General features: G+C 40.0%; 1 protein-coding gene across 1 annotated transcript in view; it reads right to left on the minus strand.

Moving 5' to 3' along the window:
• adgrv1 (adhesion G protein-coupled receptor V1) overlaps positions 1-27,332 on the minus strand; it is a 513,902-nt gene that overhangs the window by 108,794 nt on the left and 377,776 nt on the right. The window contains exon 89 of the mRNA XM_061980535.1: positions 2,362-2,478. Coding sequence (XP_061836519.1) covers positions 2,362-2,478 — 117 coding nt within the window. The remainder of the gene's footprint in view (positions 1-2,361; positions 2,479-27,332) is intronic.

Genomic DNA, 27,332 nt, shown 5'->3' on the forward strand with positions numbered 1-27,332 from the left:
TCATTATTGACGTGTTTCTTGCTACTTTATGTTGTATATTTTTTACATGAGATTTCCAGTTCAATTTATCATCAATCTTTATACCTAGAAATTTGGTTTCATTTACTCTTTCAATTTCTATTCCGTCTATTTGTATTTGTGTTTCACTTTCTCTTCTACTGTTACCAAATAGCATTATTTTAGTTTTACTGAGATTCAAAGATAGTCTGTTTTTGCCAAACCATCTTTTTAATTTGTTAATTTCTTCTGTTATTATTTGTATTATCTTCTTTCTGTGTGTTCTCTCCTGAACAAAAAGCTGTTGCATCATCTGCAAATAATACTAACTTTAAATATTTTGTAACAAATGTCATTTATATAGAGATTGAACAATTTTGGTCCGAGTATTGATCCCTGAGGTACGCCACAGGATATATTTAGCGTTGTAGACGTGTGTTCGTCTAGCTTCACGTATTGTTTTCTGTTCGTTAAATCCCAATAGTAGTAGGGTTGGGAATCTTTGATCCTATTGTGATTCCTGGGGTGACGATTTAATTCAGAATCAAATTCAACACGATTCTCAATTCAAACCGATTCTTGCAATGTGTTATTTGGTATGTTAATTATAATCAAGCTTAGAAAAGCTCCTTCTGGTTGCATTATCATGGCCTGAAAAGGTATTTTTTTAAACTGAGCTCTTACATAAAAAAAAAAAGAAGTTTTATTTTAAACGGATTTTGAAAAATATGAATTGATTTAGAATCGGAATTAATAAGAATCGTGAAATCAGATGGGAATCGATTTTATTTAATTTTTTTAAATAGCAGCGTGCCGAAAAGGAACCGTATGCAAAAATATCAACAGCAACAAGATGCTATGTGGCAAAAGTTCATAAATGTCGCATCTGATCTAGTGATGTAGATGTAGTCCAGGTGTCCAAAGCGTGACCCGCAGCTCGAGTTTTATTGGCCCGCAACATGTTGTCGGAAAAAACAAAAAACAGTAAAAATGTAAGAAAAAAAGAGCAAAACGACATACTTATGAAAACCTGCCTGAGAAAAGGAATTGCGTGTGTTAGAGCCATATACTCTTTCTGTCCGTCAAATTCACGACGTCACTAAAGGGGTTGGCTCAAGGCCAAGTGCCAGTCTACTTAGGGAGGGGCTGGGATCTTGCTCAGGTGTTGCTGAGTGGAGGCGCAACAGTTTTTGACTGTGCCAGGCTATGATTTGTTTGCTCCCGTTTATTTTCCGTTTTTGTTACAAAGTGAGTTTGATTTATGTGACTGTATGTTAATAAATATTTGTGTTAAACATGGACACAATTCTGGACATCAATTATTAGCCAGCTGCACACGTCTAAACTAGCTTCAGTTATTTTCGGCAACCAGTAGCAGTAAGAGTATAGGACTTTACCGCTACAGCGTGTGAATGCTCCAATGCTGAAATTGAACTGAAATCCTGGAATATTTTTTTAGAGTTATTGAAGTAGAGCACACAATTCCCAAACAGGCTGACTTTTTTGAAGTTGGAACAGTTTGAATCAAATGAAAAAATGTGGCAGTTGTGGAACTTTGAAGAATGTCCCATTGATTTCAACGGGAATTTCCCAAAAAATTGTGAATTTCGGGAAAAGCGGGAATTTTTTTGAAAATGGTAAACAACATGAATGATCTGAATGAGTTGAAATGGTTGGTGTTGGAATTTTTCAAATCGGTCGAGAAATCTTGAAGTAGTAACATGCTGAATCGAGAAATGGTATTACGGAGTTCCTGGAATTTCGGGAAAACCGGAATTTTTCCAGTTCAAAAAACAACTTGGTTTTTTGTCCTCATTAGGAAAAATGTTTTGACGGTGGAACGGTTGAAAAATGTGGAAGGAGTAGGTGCCAGAATAAAGGGTGGAAATAGAGCTTTGGAAAAGCAGGAATTCTGGAAAATTCTGGAATTTTTTTTAACTTGAAAAAAATTATAATTTGAATTTCCAGAATGGTGGAATGTGTTGAAGGTGGAATGGTTTGAATCGGTTGAAAAATGTGGAAATGGTGGAAGTTTGAAAAATGGTCAATTCATTTTGAATGGGAAAAATGTCCCGGAAAGCCTGGAATTCTGGGAAATCTGGGAATTTAGGGAATTTGTCAAGGGAAAGCCCGCGATTCCAGAATAGGCTGAACAGTTTGAAGTTGGAACGGTTTGAATCGGGTGAAAATAGTGGAAGGTAGAACGCGCCAAAATCTGGAGAAGAAGAATAAAAGTAAGTTTAAATAGATGAATTTTGGTGTAGAAAAGGGGACATGTTGAAAACGCCTGCTACGGAGAACACCTATAATAGCCATTATGTGAGGGGCAGGTGTTCTTCATGCTAACTTGACACCTGCTCTTACCTGTATTAGCATCCAAAAGAACTGGCTGAGGTGGAAATAGTGCGAGAAGAGCGCCAGAGTTGCACAGCTGTCCTCAGAAAACACCCGGCCACGGAACGCTGATACCAAGAAGCAGATCTACAAGGGAAAAAAAAAAGCATTTATATGTACATGATTATTTGGGTGAACATTTACTATACATACACTACCGCACCAAGAACCATGTAACATCGCAATTAGTAGAAGTCATTACTTTTGGCTTATTTAAAATATAGAATGATATACTTACTGAAGTAGTGTATTTAGAAAACATACTGTAAATCCATACACAGGTGGAACTCCAAAAAGGTGAACATTGTGCCAAGTTTTGTTTATTCCAGCGAACAGGTTCATATGACATAGGGTCATAATGTGACACTCCAGACACCTCAAGCCTTTTTTTGACATCATTTTGATGATTAAGGCTTACAGCTTATGAAAAGCTTCAATTGAAAAATCTCAGATCAATGAAAGTTTTCAAAAACTGTAAGGCTTGATCATCAAAATGATAAAAAAATAAATAAAATAAAGGTTTGAAAGCTCTCACTTTGATTGTAACAAGTTTATATCACACAGTTTCACATTTGCAGTTGATTGTATTATCGCAATTTCATGATTTAGTTCAAAATACAAAAATGTTGCAAAATGTTAGACAAAACTGTAATATCACGATTATTAAACAAAAATTACAAAGCAAATTATATAATTTGTTTTAAATAATAAATGCATGCGATGAGTTTATATGTATATATATAATATATATGTGTATACATGTCTAATATATATAGTATATATAAAATATATATATAAAAGAAATGCAATATATATATATATATATATATATATATATATATATATATATATATATATGTATATATGTAAGATCTGTAGTCAGAGTAAAAAAAAAAAAAAAAAAAATATATATATATATATATATATATATATATATATATATATATATATATATATATATATATATATATATATATATATATATATATATATATATATATATATATGTAAGATCTGTAGTCAGAGTAAAAAATTTAGCTGTGTGTTCTTTACAAGTGTAAACTTTTGACCACACTTTTTGGGTCATGGTTTTTGTTATGTAACCTGCAGGCTATCGGTGCCAGAGGACTGAATGTTGACCGTTGCTACTCACGTTACACCCACCGGGCAGCACAGGTAACAAATGAAGTTCCCTCCCCGGAGATATTTAGTTACATAATGGCGTCTTTCACCTCAAAGGAAATTGAATAGTAGACACAATGTGACCATATATGCTCTTCCGTCTACGTTTACCTTTGCCACGGCTAATTCACTATGTCTATAGAAACATTTTCAATGAACAACAGGACTGTGATGTGACCAGGGGCCTCATGTATTAAGAGTTGCGTGGATTTCCTACGCAAAATAGACGTACGTTCGAATCCAGCAAACATAAACATTTAGATGTTATTAAAGTGTGCACAAATCCACGCATGTTCCTTTGTTACATCGCAATCAATGTGGAACTGGACTGCAGACGACCACGCCCAGGCCACACCCCCTCATAAATATGCAAATCAGGTTGAAATTAGCTACGTGGCTGAGCATTGCGCGCTCTGCCCAATCACAATTTAGTAGGAGGCGCTTGATTCCAGCAAACTGCAGAGAAGTAAGACTGTGAGCCTGTCATTGCTGTGTGGTCTCTGGGAACTGAACCTGGGCTGAAATTGAAAAAATAAATGGTGGGGTCGGGAAAAAGGTGAAAAGGAAGATGGATGTGGCCAAAATAGTGCTGTGCCCTGTTTGATAAGACAGTCGCTGCAGTGATACGTAAAACTTTAGAAGAGGCGGGTGACTCTGGTAACCCCCACGATAAATATAATTTGTGTAACTTGCAACAAAAATGTGTTCATACTGTAGCCTTCTCACAGCCAGATTAGAGTTACATGTGAAAATGATGTAATATTTGATGTGCAATCTTTGACATTTAAACATGCCAGCACTATCAAAAGAATACCTAACACTTTGACTCTTGCTTTGACTCTTGCTTGGTTACTCAATTTATTACTACAACACAGGAGAGCTTCTTGCGCTAGATGCCGTACGTGACTGTACGTGCCTCACAGTAACGCATTGTGACAGCAATAAGTGGCAAAATGATCGCCGAGATAAATTAGACATCCTCCCAAATATGAATATGAAGCATTAAACCAGGGGTGTCCAAAGTCTTCAAATTGGCCCGCGGGATGTCGTGAGATTAATAAGGAATCTTACATTCATTTTAAAAGTATACCATTTTAAATGCTGCTATTTCGACACAATCTAGTGGACAACATGAGTTTTTCCTGGTCAAAGACTTTTTATGGTTGGAATGTGCAGCATCTATTTATATGACCGAATGCAAACAACCTTCCCTAGTCATGGTGCAAAACAAAATCTAAAAAATCCAACCAACACAAAATGTAAACATCCATCCATCCATCTTCTTCCGCTTATCCGAGGTCGGGTCGCGGGGGCAGCAGCTTAAGCAGGGAAGCCCAGACTTCCCTCTCCCCAGCCACTTCGTCCAGCTCCTCCCGGGGGATCCCGAGGCGTTCCCAGGCCAGCCGGGAGAGATAGTCTTCCCAGCGTGTCCTGGGTCTTCCCCGTGGCCTCCTACCGGTCGGACGTGCCCGAAACACCTTCCTAGGGAGGCGTTCGGGTGGCATCCTGACCAGATGCCTGAACCACCTCATCTGGCTCCTCTCGATGTGGAGGAGCAGCGGCTTTACTTTGAGCTCCCCCCGAATGACAGAGCTTCTCACCCTATCTCTAAGGGAGAGCCCCGCCACTCGGCGGAGGAAACTCATTTCGGCCGCTTGTACCCGTGATCTTGTCCTTTCGGTCATGACCCAAAGCTCATGACCATAGGTGAGGATGGGAACGTAGATCGACCGGTAAATCGAGAGCTTTGCCTTCCGGCTCAGCTCCTTCTTCACTACAACGGATCGATACAGTGTCCGCATTACTGAAGACGCCGCACCGATCCGCCTGTCGATCTCACGATCCACTCTTCCCCCACTCGTGAACAAGACTCCGAGGTACTTGAACTCCTCCACTTGGGGCAAGATCTCCTCCCCAACCCGGAGATGGCACTCCACCCTTTTCCGGGTGAGAACCATGGACTCGGACTTGGAGGTGCTGATTCCCATCCCAGTCGCTTCACACTCGGCTGCGAACCGATCCAGTGAGAGCTGAAGATCTTGGCCGGAGGAAGCCATCAGGACCACATCATCTGCAAATAGCAGAGACCTAATCCTGCAGCCACCAAACCAGATACCCTCAACGCCCTGACTGCGCCTAGAAATTCTGTCCATAAAGGTTATGAACAGAATCGGTGACAAAGGGCAGCCTTGGCGGAGTCCAACCCTCACTGGAAACGTGTCCAACTTACTGCCGGCAATGCGGACCAAGCTCTGACACTGATCATACAGGGAGCGAACTGCCACAATAAGACAGTCCGTTACCCCATACTCTCTGAGCACTCCCCACAGGACTTCCCGGGGTGCACGGTCGAATGCCTTCTCCAAGTCCACAAAGCACATGTAGACTGGTTGGGCAAACTCCCATGCACCCTCAAGGACCCTGCCGAGAGTATAGAGCTGGTCCACAGTTCCACGACCAGGACGAAAACCACACTGTTCCTCCTGAATCCGAGGTTCGACTATCCGGCGTAGCCTCCTCTCCAGTACACCTGAATAGACTTTACCGGGAAGGCTGAGGAGTGTGATCCCACGATAGTTGGAACACACCCTCCGGTTCCCCTTCTTAAAGAGAGGAACCACCACCCCGGTCTGCCAATCAAGAGGTACCGCCCCCGATGTCCACGCGATGTTGCAGAGTCTTGTCAACCAAGACAGCCCCACAACATCCAGAGCCTTAAGGAACTCCGGGCGGATCTCATCCACCCCCGGGGCCTTGCCACCGAGGAGCATTTTAACTACCTCGGCAACCTCAGCCCCAGAAATAGGAGAGCCCACCTCAGATTCCACAGGCCCTGCTTCCTCATAGGAAGACGTGCTGGTAGGATTGAGGAGGTCTTCGAAGTATTCTCTCCACCGATCCACAACATCCGCAGTCGAGGTCAGCAGAGCACCATCCCCACCATACACGGTGTTGACACTGCACTGCTTCCCCTTCCTGAGGCGGCGGATGGTGGTCCAGAATTGCTTCGAAGCCGTCCGGAAGTCGTTTTCCATGGCTTCCCCGAACTCCTCCCATGTCCGAGTTTTTGCCTCTGCGACCGCTGAAGTCGCAGACCGCTTGGCCTGTCGGTACCTGTCCGCTGCCTCAGGAGTCCTATGAGCCAAAAGAACCCGATAGGACTCCTTCTTCAGCTTGACGGCATCCCTCACCGCCGGTGTCCACCAACGGGTTCTAGGATTACCGCCACGACAAGCACCAACTACCTTGCGGCCACAGCTCCAATCAGCCGCCTCGACAATAGAGGCGCGGAACATGGTCCATTCGGACTCAATGTCCAGCACCTCCCTCGTGACATGTTCAAAGTCGTTCCGGAGGTGGGAATTGAAACTCTCTCTGACAGGAGACTCTGCCAGACGTTCCCAGCAAACCCTCACAATGCGTTTGGGCCTGCCAGGTCTGTCCGGCATCCTCCCCCACCATCGCAGCCAACTCACCACCAGGTGGTGATCGGTAGAAAGCTCCGCCCCTCTCTTCACCCGAGTGTCCAAAACATGAGGCCGCAAATCCGATGACACAACTACAAAGTCGATCATGGAACTGCGGCCTAGGGTGTCCTGGTGCCAAGTGCACATATGGACACCCTTATGTTTGAACATGGTGTTCGTTATGGACAATCTGTGTCGGGCACAAAAGTCCAATAACAAAACACCGCTCGGGTTCAGATCCGGGCAGCCATTCTTCCCAATAACGCCTCTCCAGGTTTCACTGTCGTTGCCAACATGAGCATTGAAGTCCCCCAGTAGCACGAGGGAATCACCCGGGGGAGCACTCTCAAGTACTCCCTCGAGTGAATCCAAAAAGGGTGGGTACTCTGAACTGCGGTTTGGCGCGTAAGCGCAAACCACAGTCAGGACCCGTTCCCCCACCCGAAGGCGGAGGGAAGCTACCCTCTCGTCCACCGGGTTGAACTCCAACGTACAGGCTCTGAGCCGGGGGGAAACAAGAATTGCCACCCCAGCCCGTCGCCTCTCACTGCCGGCAACGCCAGAGTGGAAGAGAGTCCAGCCCCTCTCGAGAGAACTGGTTCCAGAGCCCTTGCTGTGCGTCGAAGTGAGTCCGACTATATCTAGCCGGAACTTCTCCACTTCGCGCACTAGCTCAGGCTCCTTCCCCCCCAGCGAGGTGACGTTCCACGTCCCAAGAGCTAGCTTCTGTAGCCGAGGATCGGACCGCCAAGTGCCCTGCCTTCGGCTGCCGCCCAACTCACATCGCACCCGACCTCTATGACCCCTGCTATGGGTGGTGAGCCCATTGGAGGGGGGACCCACGTTGCCTCTTCGGGCTGTGCCCGGCCGGGCCCCAAAAAAATGTAAACAGATATGGATATTATAAAAAGCGTCCAATCACCATAAAAAAATTTAAAAAATTACAAAGCGTGATTGGAAAATGCTTAATACTCTCCATACTTATCCATGTTTGGTGCATTTAAACTGCCTGATAATTCTGATTGATTACAAAACTTTAAGGAGTTTGTCACAGAAGTAAACAAGGTAGAAGTCAAACTTTCGTATACTCTTAATATCCAATTAATAGAATGTGTGTGTTTGTATATATATATATATATATATATATATGTATGTATGTGTATATATATATATATATATATATATATATATATATATATATATATATATATATATATATGTATATATATATATATATATATATATATATATATATATATATATATATATATATATGTATATATATATATATATATATATATATATATATATATATATATATATATATATATGTATGTATGTGTATATATATATATATATATATATATATATATATATATATATATAGTTACATTACATGCAGTTGGCTTTCGGCCCTCAACCACATTTTTTTTGGCCCAATGCGGCCCCCAAGTCAACATTTTTGGACACCCCTGCATTACCGTATTTTCCGCACTATAAGGCGCACCGGATTATTAGCCGCACCTTCTATGAATTACATATTTCATAATTTTGTCCACCAATAAGCCGCCCCGGACTAAAAGCCGCGCCTACGCTGCGCTAAAGTGAATGTCAAAAAAACGCTGCGCTAAAGTGAATGTCAAAAAAACAGTCAGATAGTTCAGTCAAACTTTAATAATATATTGAAAACCAGCGTTCTAACAACTCTGTCCCAAAATGTACGCAAATGTGCAATCACAAACATAGTAAAATTCAAAATGGTGTAGAGCAATAGTAACATAATGTTGCTCGAACGTTAATGTCACAACACACAAAATAAACATAGCGCTCACCTTCTGAAGTTATTCTTCATTCGTAAATCCTTCGAATTCTTCGTCTTCGGTGTCCGAATTGAAAAGTTGCGCAAGCGTGGGATCCAAAATGGCCGGTTCCGTCTCGTAGAAGTCATCGGGAGTCAGTGTCGCTGTTGTTCTGTGAATCCTGCCTTCCGGAAAGCTCGGACCACAGTTGTGACCGAAATATCTGCCCAAGCATTTACGATCCACTGGCAAATGTTGGCGTATGTCGTCCGAGGCTGTCTGCCCGTCTTAGTGAAGGTGTGTTCGCCTTCGGAGCTGTGTGAAAAAAGCCACCCGGCCTCTTCGCGTAAACTTCCCTTAACCACTCGCTCATCTTTTCTTCATCCATCCATCCCTTCGAGTTAGCTTTTATGATGACGCCGGCTGGAAAGGTCTCTTTTGGCAAGGTCTTCCTTTTGAATATCACCATGAGTGGAAGTTAGCATGGCAAGCTAGAACCACAGTGAAGGATGACTTCTCATTCCCTGTGGAGCGAATATTCACCGTACGTGCTCCCGTTCCACAGTGCGGTTCAGTTGCTGTGAAATACGGTAGTAATCCGTGTGCGGATGGAGAGATTGCGTCTTTTTATGAACCGGATCGTTTAGTAGGAGCCATTTTGTGGTCTTTACAGATGTAAACAGGAAATGAAACGTACGGTGATATCCGCGCGTTTTTTCTTCTTCTTCCGGGGGCGGGTGAAGCGCTTCCTGTTCTATGGGGGCGGGTGCTTTCCTTGGCGGTTGCTTGCGTAGAAGAAGAAGCGCTTCCTGTTCTACCGGGAAAAAAGATGGCGGCTGTTTACCGAAGTTGCGAGACCGAAACTTTATGAAAATGAATCGTAATAAAGCGCACCGGGTTATTAGGCGCACTGTCAGCTTTTGAGAAAAATTGTGGTTTTTAGGTGCGCCTTATAGTGCGGAAAATACGGTAAATGCATTGGCAAAAAAGTGGATTTTGTGTCCTTTTTACATCGTTGAAATCAAACTCTGGCGAAGCCCGAACGAGTTATCCACGGCCTATGGAAATGTGCTTACGTGAAGCATGAAGTTGGCGTGACGCCCCGCGCATTTCAACATTCACACATCACATTTTTGTGCATATGCGACGGAACCATTTTTTTTAGTTCCGGGTTCAGGACTCCTAAATACTGCATTCTTTGCCAGACCAATTGGGCAGTTTTTCGTACATGTTAAGGGCCTCATAAATGCAATCCAAGTGGGACAATAATATTAAACAAAGCAATATTATTACACTATTATGTTAGATCCACTATGGACTGGACTCTCACACTATTATGTTAGATCCACTATGGACTGGACTCTCACAATATTATGTTAGATCCACTATGGACTGGACTCTTACACTATTATGATAGATCCACTATGGACTGGACTCTCACACTATTATGTTAGATCCACTATGGGCTGGACTCTCACACTAATATGTTAGATCCACTATGGACTGGACTCTCACACTATTATGTTAGATCCACTATGGACTGGACTCTCACACTATTATGTTAGATCCACTATGGACTGGACTCTCACAATATTATGTTAGATCCACTATGGACTGGACTCTTACACTATTATGATAGATCCACTATGGACTGGACTCTCACACTATTATGTTAGATCCACTATGGGCTGGACTCTCACACTAATATGTTAGATCCACTATGGACTGGACTCTCACACTATTATGTTAGATCCACTATGGACTGGACTCTCACAATATTATGTTAGATCCACTATGGACTGGACTCTTACACTATTATGCTAGATCCACTATGGACTGGACTCTCACACTATTATGTTAGATCCACTATGGACTGGACTCTCACAATATTATGCTAGATTCACTATGGACTGGACTCTCACACTAATATGTTAGATCCACTATGGACTGGACTCTCACACTATTATGCTAGATCCACTATGAACTGGACTCTCACACTATTATGCTAGATCCACTCTTGACTGGACTCTCACACTATTATGCTAGATCCACTATGGACTGGACTCTCACACTAATATGTTAGATCCACTATGAACTGGACTCTCACACTATTATGCTAGATCCACTCTTGACTGGACTCTCACACTAATATGTTAGATCCACTATGGACTGGACTCTCACACTATTATGTTAGATCCACTATGGACTGGACTCTCACAATATTATGTTAGATCCACTATGGACTGTACTCTTACACTATTATGCTAGATCCACTATGGACTGGACTCTCACACTATTATGTTAGATCCACTATGGACTTGACTCTCACAATATTATGCTAGATTCACTATGGACTGGACTCTCACACTAATATGTTAGATCCACCATGGACTGGACTCTCACACTATTATGCTAGATCCACTATGAACTGGACTCTCACACTATTATGCTAGATCCACTCTTGACTGGACTCTCACACTATTATGCTAGATCCACTATGGACTGGACTCTCACACTAATATGTTAGATCCACTATGAACTGGACTCTCACACTATTATGCTAGATCCACTCTTGACTGGACTCTCACACTATTATGCTAGATCCACTATGGACTGGACTCTCACACTATTATATTAGATCCACTATGGAATGGACTCTCACAATATTATGCTAGATCCACTATGGACTGGACTCTCACACTATTATGTTAGATTCCCTATGGACTAGACTCTCACACTGTTATGTTAGATCCACTATGGACTGGACTCTCACAATATTATGCTAGATCCACTATGGACTGGACTCTCACAATATTATGCTAGATCCACTATGGACTGGACTCTCACACTATTAACTAGATCCACTATGGACTGGACTCTCACACTATTATGCTAGATCCACTATGGACTGGACTCTCACAATATTATGCTTTATCCACTATGGACTGGACTCTCACAATATTATGCTAGATCCACTATGGACTGGACTCTCACACTATTATGCTAGATCCACTATGGACTGGACTCTCACACTATTATGTTAGATCCACTATGGACTGGACTCTCACACTATTATGCTAGATCCACTATGGACTGGACTCTCACAATATTATGCTTTATCCACTATGGACTGGACTCTCACAATATTATGCTAGATCCACTATGGACTGGACTCTCACACTATTATGCTAGATCCACTATGGACTGGACTCTCACACTATTATGTTAGATCCACTATGGACTGGACTCTCACACTATTATGTTAGATCCACTATGGGCTGGACTCTCACACTATTATGTTAGATCCACTATGGACTGGACTTTCACAATATTATGCTAGATCCACTATGGACTGGAGTCTCACACTATTATGTTAGATCCACTATGGACTGGACTCTCACACTATTATGTTAGATCCACTATGGACTGGACTTTCACAATATTATGCTAGATCCACTATGGACTGGAGTCTCACACTATTATGTTAGATCCACTATGGACTGGACTCTCACACTATTATGTTAGATCCACTATGGGCTGGACTCTCACACTATTATGTTAGATCCACTATGGACTGGACTTTCACACTATTATGCTAGATCCACTATGGACTGGACTCTCACACTATTATGTTAGATCCACTATGGACTGGACTCTCACACTATTATGTTAGATCCACTATGGACTGGGGAAGTAAGATGTCAGGTAACCCTGACGCCGCAGAAGGGGGTTATCTGGGTGGGCGGTGTCAGGTGCGAATGGAGGGGTTTATCGGAACCTATCTGCCGCTTTGTCCTTTGCCCCCCCCCAGCTCGCCTTCTGCATTGTGTAAGATGCCAGGAGTCGACCTGTCTGGACCCTCAGGCCATAGACTAACTCTCAGCAGCTGCCAGGAGGAACGAGTCGACGTCGCGTGAAGGCTTGCTGGTGCCTTGTCAAGCGGGAACAACCCAAGCAGAAGCATCCAGAAAATAATTAACTAGAAGGTTGCAATGTCGCACAGCAAGGTGCCGTTTGACTTGAAAGGGATTCCGTCGAGGTGAGGCGTGGCCGGAAAAGCAAAAAAAAAAATACACTCGGTGACCTGATGTTGCATATCAAGCACGGTTGGGTGTTATGATAAAAGCGGAGGTCATGTAAACAGCCTTTGACCTAGAAAAGAGTTTCTGCTACTTGTTAGTCACAAATTAACCATTTCATGCATGGGGCTGACACACCTTTGTAACTATTGCAGCTAGGGATGGGTCCCTTTCACATTAGAACCGATGTGAACCAATTTTTGGTACTTTTTTGCATTTTAATGAATATTACAAAACCCAAAACCAGTGAAGTTGGCACGTTGTGTAAATGGTAAATAAAAACAGAATACAATGATTTGCAAATCCTTTTCAACCGATTTTCAATTGAATAGACTTTAAAGACAAGACACTTAATGTTGGAACTGAGAAACGTTGTTATTTTTTGCAAATATTAGCTCATTTGGAATTTGATGCCTGCAACGTGTTTAAAAAAAAGCTGGCACAAGTGGCAAAAAAGACTGAGAAAGTTGAGGAATGCTCATCAAATAATTATTTGGAACATCCCACAGGTGAACAGGCTAATTGGGAACAGGTGGGTGCCATAATTGGGTATAAAAGCAGCTTCCATGAAATGCTCAGTCATTCACAAACAAGGATGGGCCGAAAGTCTCCACTTTGTGAACAAATGTGTGAGCAAGTTGTCCAACAGTTTAAGAACAACATTTCTCAACCAGCTATTGCAAGGAATTTAGGGATTTCACCATCTACAGTCCGTAATATCATCAAAAGGTTCAGAGAATCTGGAGAAATCACAGCACGTAAGAGGCAATGCCCGTGACCTTCGATCCCTCAGGCGGTACTGCATCAAAAAGCGACATTAGTGTGTAAAAGATATCACCACATCGGCTCAGGAACACTTCAGAAAACCCCTGACAGTAACTACAGTTGGTCGCTACATCTGTAAGTGCAAGTTAAAACTGTACTATCCAAAGCGAAAGCCATTTATCAACAACACCCAGAAACGTTTCGCTAGGCCAAAGCTCATCTAAGATGGACTGATGCAAAGTGTAAAAGTGTTCTGTGGTCTGACAAGTCCACAGGGGACCAAAGATTTGGAACCGGCTTAATGAGAGCCTCAAGATGCTGTATCCATTCTCCAACTTCAAAAAGAAACTGAAAACTTACCTATTAACCACCTATCTCTAATGCCTCATGTGGTGTAGACTACTGTTGTGTTTTGCATGGTTGAATGAATGTGTGTATGTATGTGTATGCTTGCTCTAGTACTATTATCTTGTGTTTATCTTATAACGTTGTTGTTTTTTGTTGTTGTTGTGCTTGCTACCATGTTTCATCATTCCATGTACAGTATATACTGTCCTCTGGACCCCTGTCACAAGCTTCTTCTAGCTTATTTGGGGGACCCTTTCATGTACCAACATCTTTAAATGATGATATTCACTACTATTGTAATTGTTATATGGTATTGTGAATAAACTAAACTAAATACATTTCAAATTGTTTTTGGAAACTGTAGACGTCGTGTCCTCCGGAACAAAGAGGAAAAGAACAATCCGGACTGTTATAGGCGCAAAGTTTAAAGCCAACATCTGTAATGGTATGGGGGTGTATTAGTGCCCAAGGCATGGGTAACTTACACATCTGTGAAGGCACCATTAATGCTGAAAGGTACATACAGGTTTTGGAGCAACATATGTTGCCATCCAAGCAAAGTTATCATGGACGCCCCTGCTTATTTCAGCAAGACAATGCCAAACCATGTGTTACAACAGCGTGGCTTCATAGTAAAAGAGTGCGGGTACTAGACTGGCCTGCCTGTAGTCCAGACCTGTCTCCCATTGAAAATGTGTGGCGCATTATGAAGCCTAAAATACCACAACGGAGATTCCGGACTGTTGAACAACTTAAGCTGTAGCAAGAATGGGAAAAAATTCCACCTGAAAAGCTTCAAAAATTGGTCTCCTCAGTTCCCAAACGTTTACGGAGTGTTGTTAAAAGGAAAGGCCATGTAACACAGTGGTAAAAATGCCCCTGTGCCAACTTTTTTGCAATGTGTTGCTGCCATTAAATTCTAAGTTAATGATTATTTGCACAAAAAAAAAAGTTTCTCAGTTCGAATATTAAATGTCTTATCTTTGCAGTCTATTCAACTGAATATAAGTTCAAAAGGATTTGCAAATCATTGTATTCTGTTTTTATCTATGATTTTTTACACAACGTGCCAACTTCACTGCTTTTGGGTTTTGTAATTGATTTTGATGATAAAAATAAATAAAAACATTTTTAAATGAGCTGATAACTGCTCTCCAGTTGTATCTTGTTTCAATAGCATCCTATTATCATCTGCAGGTGTATGACATTAACTTCCACATAGAGTCTGAAACAAATAAGTTCAAACTATACGCTACTTTATATTACAAATGGCAACAGCGGAGGATGCATGTGCATGTACGAGCCAGTCTGCCCCACAACAAGAGTATAGAGGAGAAAAAGAAGCTTACTGATTACAATGTCGGACTACAAACAAAGCTCTTTGGATAAATGAATACCATATATGGATAATCCGCTGACATCACAACTGAGACACAAGTCACAAATTGGCTCGTTTGAAGGAAGTATGAAGGAAGGCAAGATTATTTTATGAATATCCATGCCGCCATGGTTTGGTTTCATATTTTTAGGATTTATGCAGAACCCAAATACACAAAAACAGGTACCTGTGGGTCACCGCGTAACTGTGTCAGCATTCCCCCATAAAGTAGATAAACGACTGATGATGTTTTATATTACTTAAAAAAACTGGTTTTGCTAAATAAAATGCTTCCCAAACATTTAATAAAGTCAAATACAAATAACGCAACAAGAGAAGTATCCAACTTCTCTTTTCTAAAGTAAATCTGTACAGCAGATATAGATCATCTACATCAGTGGTGCCCAACCACCGGTCCAGGGACCGGTACCGGTATGGTTTTCTACACCAAAATTAATCCATTTTGTATTCAATTTCTTCTTCTTCTTGTTCTTCTTCTCCAGATTTTGGTGCGCTCTACCTTCCACTTTTTTCATCCGATTGAAACCATTCCAATCGCACACATTCCCCAAATTCCCAGATTTCCCAGAATTCCAGGTTTTCCGGGACATTTTTCCCCATTCAAAATGAATTGGCCATTTTTCAAACTTCCACCATTTCTCCATTTTTCAACCGATTCAAACCATTCCACCTTCAACATATTCCACTCATTCATTTTCAAGTTAAAAAAAATTCCAGGAATTCCCAGAGCTTTTTTGACCCTTTTTTCTGGCGACTACTCCTTCCACATTTTTCAACCCATTTCAACCGTTCTACCGTCAAAACATTCCTTTTAATCAGGACAAAAAAACAACGTTGTTTTTCGAACTGGAAAAATTCCCGGTTTTCCTGAAATTACAGGAATTCCTTACTACCATTTTTCAATTGAAAATGTTACTACTTCAACATTTCTTGACCGATTTGAAAAATTCCAACACCAACCATTCCAACTCATTCAGAACATTCGAATTTTCCCAAAAAAAATCCCCTCTTTTCCCGAAATCCCCAAATTTCCTATTGAAAAGAATGGGACATTTTTCAAAGTTCCACAACTCCCACTCAAACCGTTCCAACTTCAAAATATTCAGCCTGTTCCAAGAATTGTGTGCTCCCTTTCAAAAACTGTAAAGAAATTCCTGGATTTCCAAGAATTCTCAGTTTTTAGGGAAATGTTCCCCATTACAAATGAATTATCCATTTTTCACACTTCCACAATTCCAACATTTTTCAACCTATTCAAACCATTCCACCTTCAACATATTCCACTCATCCTGGACATTCAAACAAAGTATTTCCCAAGTTCCAAACCAAATTCCGGTTTTCCTGGAAATTCAAATGCTTCAACATTCAAAACATTCCAACATTCAAACTATTCTTACATTCATACTACATTCTGTCAGCATTGGAGCATCTACATGCAATTTCTTCAGGAATTGCCTCATCTAGTTAATTTATAAACTACCACATTTTCTCCGACTTAACTTTCAGATTGTAGCCAAAGGCTAATTTTTTTTGCTGTTTTTATCTGCCCCACGTAGAAAGCCGGTCCATGAAAGTAATGCTATAAACTATAACATTTTCTTATATTATTCACATGTGAATAATGCTGTATAATAGATTGTATTTTTATTATTCACATGTGAATAATGGTGTATAATAGACTGTATTTATATTATATATATATATATATATATATATATATATATATATATATATATATATATATATATATATATATATATATATATATATATATATATATATATATATATATATATATATATATATATATATATATATATATATTATATGTAAAAAATACTTAAGTGTTTATTGTCTATTGTGAGCGAATGTGGTGCTGAATTTCCCCCAGGGATCAATAAAGTACTTTCTATTCTATTCTATTCTAAACCGGTCCCTGGTGGAAAAAAAAAGTTGGGGAACCCTGATCTACATCAACAATATCATTTGTCTGAGTAGCTGGATGTCATGATCCGTGGTCCAGATCATGTTTTGTTTAGTTATGTTCTGTTTTTGTGCACCCTTGTTTGTTTTAGTTTCCACGACGACTCATTAGTTCCACCTGCCTCATGTGTTCGGATCACGCACCTGCTCTAATCAGAGACTATTATTTAAGCCTGTTTTTCCAGTTAGGCGTCCTGGCGACATTGTTCTGTACATTGATTGTTTCATGCTCGCCAAAGTAAGTTTTGTTTATTCATGCCTCAGTTAGCGAGTTTTTTGTTTCATGTCCATAGTTTATGCTAAGTCTTAGCTTTTGTATCCTGCGTTAAGTTGTGCCTTCGCGTTGTGCGCCTTTTTGTTTTCACCTTTTTTGAGTCAGGATTAAATCATGTTTTTACCTGCACGCCTTGTCCAGAGTAGTCCGTTTGCTTCCTGGGAAAACAATCCTCGCAGTAAACTGCGGAAAACTCCCCGTCCTGACACTGGACAGGACAGACAGATATAGATACACTATATTGCCAAAAGTATTTGGCCACCCATTTAAATGACCAGAATTATGGTGTGGGGTTGTTTTTCAGGAGTTGGGCTTGGCCCCTTAGTTCCAGTGAAAGGAATTTGAATGCTCCAGGATACCAAAATATTTTGGACAATTCCATGCTCCCAACCTTGTGGGAACAGTTTGGAGCGGGCCCCTTCCTCTTCCAACATGACAAGGTCCATAAAGACATGGATGACAGAGTCTGGTGTGGATGAAATTGACTGGCCTGCACAGAGTCCTGACCTGAACCCGATAGAACACCTTTGGGATGAATTAGAACGGAGACTGAGAGCCAGGCCTTCTCGACCAACATCAGTGTGTGACCTCACCAATGCGCTTTTGTAAGAATGGTGGAAAATTCCTATAAACACACTCCACAACCTTGTGGACAGCCTTCCCTTAAGAGTTGAAGCTGTAATAGCTGCAAAAGGTGGACCGACATCATATTGAACCCTATGGGTTAGGAATGGGATGGCACTTCAAGTTCATATGTGAGTCAAGGCAGCTGGCCAAATACTTTTGGCAAATAGTATATATATATATATATATATATATATATATATATATATATATATATATATATATATATATATATATATATATATATATATATATATATATATAATATTTATTTATTAATTTGATAGGGAAATCATAATACAGCTACTGAGAAAACAGACACTGGTTTTTCCCCCTCCCCCACCAAAAATAAATAAAATAAGTCAATTAATTTAAAAAAATAAAAAATACAAAAAATAATAAAAAATAATAATAACACCCCCTTTCTCCCCCGTCCTACATTTCAGTCTCAGTGGGGTTGCAATGTACTGCCTTCCTCTTCACCACAAGCAGATTGATAATTTCGGAATAAAATAAAAACCGTTACAAGAATTGTGATTCATTCAAAAAATCTAACATTTTTTTATACATCCATATTATTTATGCTACGAGACGTGTTACTACTTGAAATACAAAGCTTTTTCAATTTTAGCTGTCGTACTAGGTATATTTGCACAAAGTAACGGTATCTGATCGGGGGATTTTACTGTACGGAAAACTTTTCACAAGACCATTAAAAACCTGTTCACTGTGGCAACACTTGCTTATTATGGTGACCACATGCTACTGGTGGTTGCTGCTCTCAACCTCCCTGAGGCTTTCGCAGCTGATGGATGTCGTCGTTGAAGCTATGGAGGCAGCAGTGCAGCAGCGCAGCTATAAATAGCCCCTCTGCATTACATCACTGACTAATGTAGGGGGCCGGGGGGGTGTTCATGACTGTCTGCCTGCCAGACCATCCACTCTGCAAAACTCTCCTCCTCCAGCCACTCGATCCCTTCCTCGTATAGTTCCTCTTCATCCTCAGCTGCACCCACAATCCAACAGCACCCTCCCTCCATCTCACCGCCCACCCGCCCCCTCCCACCCACAGCTACCGGTCTGATCTAGCTGGTTCCAGCCGCAGCCAGCACCCGAGGCTTTGTTCGCAATGATATACAGCAAAGTAAAAAACCCAAGTATGGGATGATGACATTTCTGGCTCTCATTGAGCTAAAAAAAACACTCTTTTCATTTCCTCATTTGCGGTCATATTAAATACTCCCACTAAAAATATATTTTTTTTTTCCTTGCTACCAATTATGCTTGCATAAAATGTTACATTTAGTGAGCTGAATGTTACTCATGGAATTACGTCACTCCACGCAACGTTTTTAAGTTTTACAATATAACTAAAACAATTCTTACTTACTAAACCGTCCCATATGTAGGGCTGGGTATCGTTGAAAAATGTTCGATACCAGTACCAATACCATTACCCTTAAAACAAAACCGATACCAACTGAGTACTTAATTCGATATTAATCATGTGAAAATAATGCAATGGGTTGCATAATTTTCTTGTGTAATTTACTTGACAATACATGTTTAAAACACACAAGGGATGAGTACTGTTGACATAATAACCATTTATTTATTAACTGAAGTAGAGATGTCCAATAATGGCTTTTTTGCCGATATACGATATTCCGATATTGTCCAACTCTTAATTACCGATACCGATATATACAGTCGTGGAATTAACACATTATTATGCCTAATTTTGTTGTGATGCCCCGCTGGATGCATTAAACAATGTAACAAGGTTTTCCAAAATAAATCAACTCAAGTTATGGAAAAAAAATGCCAACATGGCACTGCCATGTTTATTATTGAAGTCACAAAGTGCATTATTTTTTTTAACATGCCTCAAAACAGCAGCTTGGAATTTGGGACATGCTCTCCCTGAGAGAGCATGAGGAGGTTGAGGTGGGCGGGGTTGGGGCTTTGAGGTGGTGGGGGGTGGGGTTAGGGAGTAGTGGGGGGTGTATATTGTAGCGTCCCGGAAGAGTTAGTGCTGCAAGGGGTTCTGGGTATTTGTGCTGTTGTGTTTATGTTGTGTTACGGTGCGGATGTTCTCCCAAAATGTGTTTGTCATTCTTGTTTGGTGGGGGTTCATAGTGTGCTGCATATTTGTAACAGTGTTAAAGTTGTTTATACGGCCACCCTCAGTGTGACCTGTATGGCTGTTGACCAAGTATGCTTTGCATTCACTTGTGTGTGTGTGTGAAAAGCCGTAGGTATTATGTGACTGGGCTGGCATGCAAAGGCAGTGCCTTTAAGGTTTATTGGCGCTCTGCACTTCTCTCTACGTCCGTGTACACAGCGGCGTTTTAAAAAGTCATACATTTTGCTTTTTGAAACCGATACCGATTATTTTGAAACCGATACCGATAATTTTTGATATTACATTTTAAAGCACTTATCGACATCTCTAACCTGAAGTTATCGACGGTTGAGCAGTGTCTTGTTGAGGTGACGACGACGATGCTGGTGTTGTAGAAGCCGGCTTTTTAGTGAAGTGAAGTGAAGTGAATTATATTTATATAGCGCCTTTCTCTAGTGACTCAAAGCGCTTTACATAGTGAAACCCAATATCTAAGTTACATTTAAACCAGTGTGGGTGGCACTGGGAACAGGTAGGTAAAGTGTCTTGCCCAAGGACACAACGGCAGTGACTAGGATGGCGGAAGCGGGAATCGAACCTGGAACCCTCAAGTTGCTGGCACGGCCACTCTACCGAGCTATTTTAAACACAGTACAGTTCTCCACCCTTAAGTTTGCTCCGTGTTTGATGAGGTATTTAATCATATTGCTGGTATTCCCCGTTTCCCCCGAAATAATCTTGCCACGTTGTATGCATTTATTTGTACCCGGCGCCATACACGTGTGGTAAAACCATACCTTTGACTGTTTTGCTGCCGGCATCTCGGAATGATGACCAGCCAGTTCTGCACTGCTTCAACCCGCTTTACCGCCATACAAACTATTGTAGTTGCGGTGGTGGACCAATCACATGGCGCATTGAATCGAAGAAGTTTTTTTAGTTTTTAGTTTTAGTTTATTATTCTTCGGTCAATGGTCAACAAAATAAACAAACAGTTGTACATTCATAGATTGAAAATGAAAATGTTGCAGACTGAAAGGGTTTAGGCTGAAGTTGAACACTTATTGCGCCTAACCCTATAAACAATGTCAAGTACGAGATGAACCTCCGAAAATTATGAAATGTCCTTTGTACAACATATTATAAATACACATTATACACAACATAAACACAGTTCAATTATAAAGGCATGTGACATATCCTTGTACACGTGTTAAACCTTTGCACCAATTATATACTATATACAAACAATTATACTTCCATTATTATTTATTTATATCTAACATTTTTTAATTAACATTGATCATAGTATTAACTACAGTGTTGATACAAGAGTGATATAATTTTTTCAAGACATTGGTCTTAAAGTGTTTTTTAAATGTGTGAATGGAACTGGAACATTTTAAGGAATCATCCAACGCTTGCAGTGATTGGTTTCGAACAGTAATATTTTCTTGATCTGGGTACAAAAAGAACCGATTGCAGGTATCGTTTGACAGACACAGTTTCAATACTACTTGGTATCGGGTTGTTTCGGTCGATACCTTCAGGTATCGTGTACCGCAGTGACGTGCAGTCACTAGAGGCAGGTGAGGCGGGGCCTCACCTGCCATCATGGAAAGAAAAAAAAAGTAAAAAGAAAAAAAAAAAATTAAATTGTTATATGTAGTGATTATACTGTAAAGTTATTTTCCATTTAACTTCACCAGTTTTAGATTATTTTTATTCAAAATCGCTGAATTTTCAAGTTTGCCGTTCAAATACTGAGAAGAGACGGTGCGGTGAACAGCAGCCAGTTGAGGCATGTCACTCAGTGCCGCAACATGGATTGCGCAATGACTCGGCTAACTGCTGGCCTGCTGTGCAGTGAGACTGTATTGCTATATGAATTATATTATACATTTCCATAGTTTAGTTAGCTGAGGTATATAATGTACAGTGTATTTTCTCAACAACTGTATGTGTGTAAAGTATTTCTTGTGCTGAGCGATCATAAAACGGCTGTAAAGGCGCACTGGCTGAGGCTAGCCTCCTGCACCCCCGCCGTAGAATTGTTATATCAACTAAAGCCCACACTTAAACTTTCCACGTGCAAGATTGAATCTATTTTTAAAAATTATTTCATAAGAAGCCAAAAAGTGCAAAAACAATAATGTTGGTGTTGGAGGAGTTGTGAATGACTGCAGGGACACAACATTAGATACACATGCAGACTGCAGGTGTACCTAATTCACAACTCCTCCAACACGAACATTATTGTTTTTGCACTTTTTGGCTTCTTATTAAATAACTTTTGTAACCTATTTTCATGGGCTTTCCTCTTTGTGATGTTAAGTTCCTGTTATGCGCTGTTATACAGTATATGCCTTGAGCTCTTATTTTGAAGGCGCTAAGAGCGGAATCTTGACACGTTGGAGTGGAGCGGAAGTTTTTGAAAGAAGGTAAATAAAGTGGTCTTCGTGTAAACTGGAGCCTCCGTGTTTGTTATTTTGTAGTTTCATACAGTATAGGTGACATTTATAAACCCTCGGTTACACTTTTTTAAATAGATTCAAACTTGCACGTGGAAAGTTTAAGTGAGGGCTTTAGTTGATATAACACTCCCATCAGGGGGTTCATTAATCCAGCACAACAGCGGCGCATTTATAAGTAAAGGTAATTCCATAATAACGTTTTTTTATTAAATGTGCTTTTTTGTGTGCTGCAGTTTGTATGTGTAAAGTTAAAGTTAAGTTAAAGTACCAATGATTGTCACACACACTAGGTGTAATGAAATTTGTCCTCTGCATTTGACCCATCCCCTTGTTCACCCCCTGGGAGGTGAGGGGAGCAGTGGGCAGCAGCGGCGCCGCGCCCGGGAATAATTTTTGGTGATTTAACCCCCAATTCCAACCCTTGATGCTGAGTGCCAAGCAGGGAAGAATGCTGGTATGAGCTTTTAAACATAACCCGTTAACTGCTGCCAATCAAATGGTGAATAAGATACTCTTTAGGGTTCATATGTTTGTAAATCTGACTGTGATGAAGTCAGTGCCTCTCCAGCCATCAACCTCACCGCACGTCACTGATATATATATATATATATATATATATATATATATATATATATATATATATATATATATATATATATATATACGTAAAATTCACTGAAATTCAAGTATTTCTTTTATTCATATATATATATATATATATATATATATATATGTATACATATATATATATATATAGACATATATATATATATATATATATATATATATATATATATATATATATACACATATATATATATATATATATATATATATATATATATATATATATATATATATATATATATACATATACAGTATATATATATATATATATATATATATATATATATATATATATATATGAAGTGCATGAAGTGCTCTAAAACTTGCTGGTAGACGGCTGCGTTGACCCTGGATCTCAGGAAACAGAGTGGACCGACACCAGCAGATGACATGGCACCCCAAACCATCACTGATGGTGGAAACTTTACACTAGACTTCAGGCAGCGTGGATCCTGTGCCTCTCCTGTCTTCCTCCAGACTCTGGGACCTCGATTTCCAAAGGAAATGCAAAATTTGCATGGTTGGGTGATGGTTTGGGGTGCCATGTCATCTGCTGGTGTCGGTCCACTCTGTTTCCTGAGATCCAGGGTCAACGCAGCCGTCTACCAGCAAGTTTTAGAGCACTTCATGCTTCCTGCTGCTGACCTGCTCTATGGAGATTTCAAGTTCCAACAGGACTTGGCGCCTGCACACAGCGCAAAATCTACCCGTGCCTGGTTTACGGACCATGGTATTTCTGTTCTAAATTGGCCCGCCAACTCCCCTGACCTTAGCCCCATAGAAAATCTGTGGGGTATTGTGAAAAGGAAGATGCAGAATGCCAGACCCAAAAACGCAGAAGAGTTGAAGGCCACTATCAGAGCAACCTGGGCTCTCATAACACCTGAGCAGTGCCAGAAACTCATCGACTCCATGCCACGCCGCATTAACGCAGTAATTGAGGCAAAAGGAGCTCCAACCAAGTATTGAGTATTGTACATGCTCATATTTTTCATTTTCATACTTTTCAGTTGGCCAACATTTCTAAAAATCCCTTTTTTGTATTAGCCTTAAGTAATATTCTAATTTTGTGACACACGGAATTTTGGATTTTCATTTGTTGCCACTTCAAATCATCAAAATTAAATGAAATAAACATTTGAATGCATCAGTCTGTGTGCAATGAATAAATATAATGTACAAGTTACACCTTTTGAATGCAATTACTGAAATAAATCAAGTTTTTCAAAATATTCTAATTTACTGGCTTTTACCTGTATTGCCAAAAGTATTTGGCCACCTGCCTTTGCTCACATATGAACTTAAAGTGCCATCTCATGGAATTGTCCAAAATGTTTTGGTATCCTGGAGCATTCAAAGTTCCTTTCACTGGAACTAAGGCAGACCTGGGCAAATGAAGGCGCGGGGGCCACATGCGGCCCGTTAAACTTTTCAATCTGGCCCACGGACATTCCCAAATAATTATTTTAGATGTTTAAGATGGAAAGTGTAGCTGCCATTATGATGTGCAGTGATGTTTTTTCATGACCGTAAGTCTTCAACTATACTAAGTCTTTACATGCTTGGAATCTGCATGATGTACTAGTTACTATGGTCATCTAATGAGTTACTATGGTCATCTAATGAGTTACTATGGTCATCTAATTAGTTACTATGGTCGTCTAATGAGTTACTATGGTCATCTAATGAGTTACTATGGTCATCTAATGAGTTACTATGGTCATCTAATGAGTTACTATGGTCATCTAATGAGTTACTATGGTCATCTAATGAGTTACTATGGTTATCTAATGAGTTACTATGGTCATCTAATGAGTTACTATGGTCGTCTAATGAGTTACTATGGTCATCTAATGAGTTACTATGGTCATCTAATGAGTTACTATGGTCGTCTAATGAGTTACTATGGTCATCTAATGAGTTGCTATGGTCATCTAATGAGTTACTATGGTGGTCTAATGAGTTACTATGGTTGTCTAATGAGTTACTATGTTCGTCTAATGAGTTACTATGGTCATCTAATGAGTTACTACGGTCATCTAATGAGTTACTATGGTCATCTAATTAGTTACTATGGTCGTCTAATCAGTTACTATGGTCATCTAATGAGTTACTATGGTCATCTAATGAGTTACTATGGTCATCTAATGTATGGTCATCTAATGAGTTACTATGGTCATCTAATGAGTTACAATGGTCGTCTAATGAGTTACTATGGTCGTCTAATGAGTTACTATGGTCATCTAATGAGTTACTATGGTCGTCTATTGAGTTACTATGGTCATCTAATGAGTTACTATGGTCATCTAATGAGTTACTATGGTCGTCTAATGAGTTACTATGGTCATCTAATTAGTTACTATGGTCATCTACTGAGTTACTATGGTCATCTAATGAGTTACTATGGTCATCTAATTAGTTGCTATGGTCATCTACTGAGTTACTATGGTCATCTAATGAGTTACTATGGTCGTCTAATGAGTTACTATGGTCATCTAATGAGTTACTATGGTCGTCCAATGAGTTACTATGGTCATCTAATGAGTTGCTATGGTCATCTAATGAGTTACTACGAATGTCTAATGAGTTACTGTGTTCGTCTAATGAGGTACTATGGTCGTCTAATGAGTTACTATGGTCATTTAATGAGTTACTATGGTCATCTAATGAGTTACTATGGTCATCTAATGAGTTACTATGGTCGTCTAATGAGTTACTATGGTCATCTAATTAGTTACTCTGGTCATCTAATTAGTTACTATGGTCATCTAATGAGTTACTATGGTCATCTAATGAGTTACTATGGTCATCTAATGTATGGTCATCTAATGAGTTACTATGGTCATCTAATGAGTTACAATGGTCGTCTAATGAGTTTAATGGTCGTCTAATGAGTTACTATGGTCGTCTAATGAGTTACTATGGTCATCTACTGAGTTACTATGGTCATCTAATGAGTTACTATGTTCGTCTAATGAGTTACTATGGTCATCTAATGAGTTACTACGGTCATCTAATGAGTTACTATGGTCATCTAATTAGTTACTATGGTCGTCTAATCAGTTACTATGGTCATCTAATGAGTTACTATGGTCATCTAATGAGTTACTATGGTCATCTAATGTATGGTCATCTAATGAGTTACTATGGTCATCTAATGAGTTACAATGGTCGTCTAATCAGTTACTATGGTCATCTAATGAGTTACTATGGTCATCTAATGAGTTACTATGGTCATCTAATGTATGGTCATCTAATGAGTTACTATGGTCATCTAATGAGTTACAATGGTCGTCTAATGAGTTACTATGGTCGTCTAATGAGTTACTATGGTCATCTAATGAGTTACTATGGTCGTCTAATGAGTTACTATGGTCATCTAATGAGTTACTATGGTCATCTAATGAGTTACTATGGTCGTCTAATGAGTTACTATGGTCATCTAATTAGTTACTATGGTCATCTACTGAGTTACTATGGTCGTCTAATGAGTTACTTTGGTCGTCTAATGAGTTACTATGGTCATCTAATGTATGGTCATCTAATGAGTTACTATGGTCATCTAATGAGTTACAATGGTCATCTAATGAGTTACTATGGTCGTCTAATGAGTTACTATGGTCATCTAATGAGTTACTATGGTCATCTAATGAGTTACTATTGTCATCTAATGAGTTACTATGGTCGTCTAATGAGTTACTATGGTCATCTAATTAGTTGCTATGGTCATCTACTGAGTTACTATGGTCATCTAATGAGTTACTATGGTCGTCTAATGAGTTACTATGGTCATCT

The sequence above is a fragment of the Nerophis lumbriciformis genome, linkage group LG20, assembly GCF_033978685.3.
Source record: "Nerophis lumbriciformis linkage group LG20, RoL_Nlum_v2.1, whole genome shotgun sequence".
Classification (NCBI taxonomy): domain Eukaryota; kingdom Metazoa; phylum Chordata; class Actinopteri; order Syngnathiformes; family Syngnathidae; genus Nerophis; species Nerophis lumbriciformis.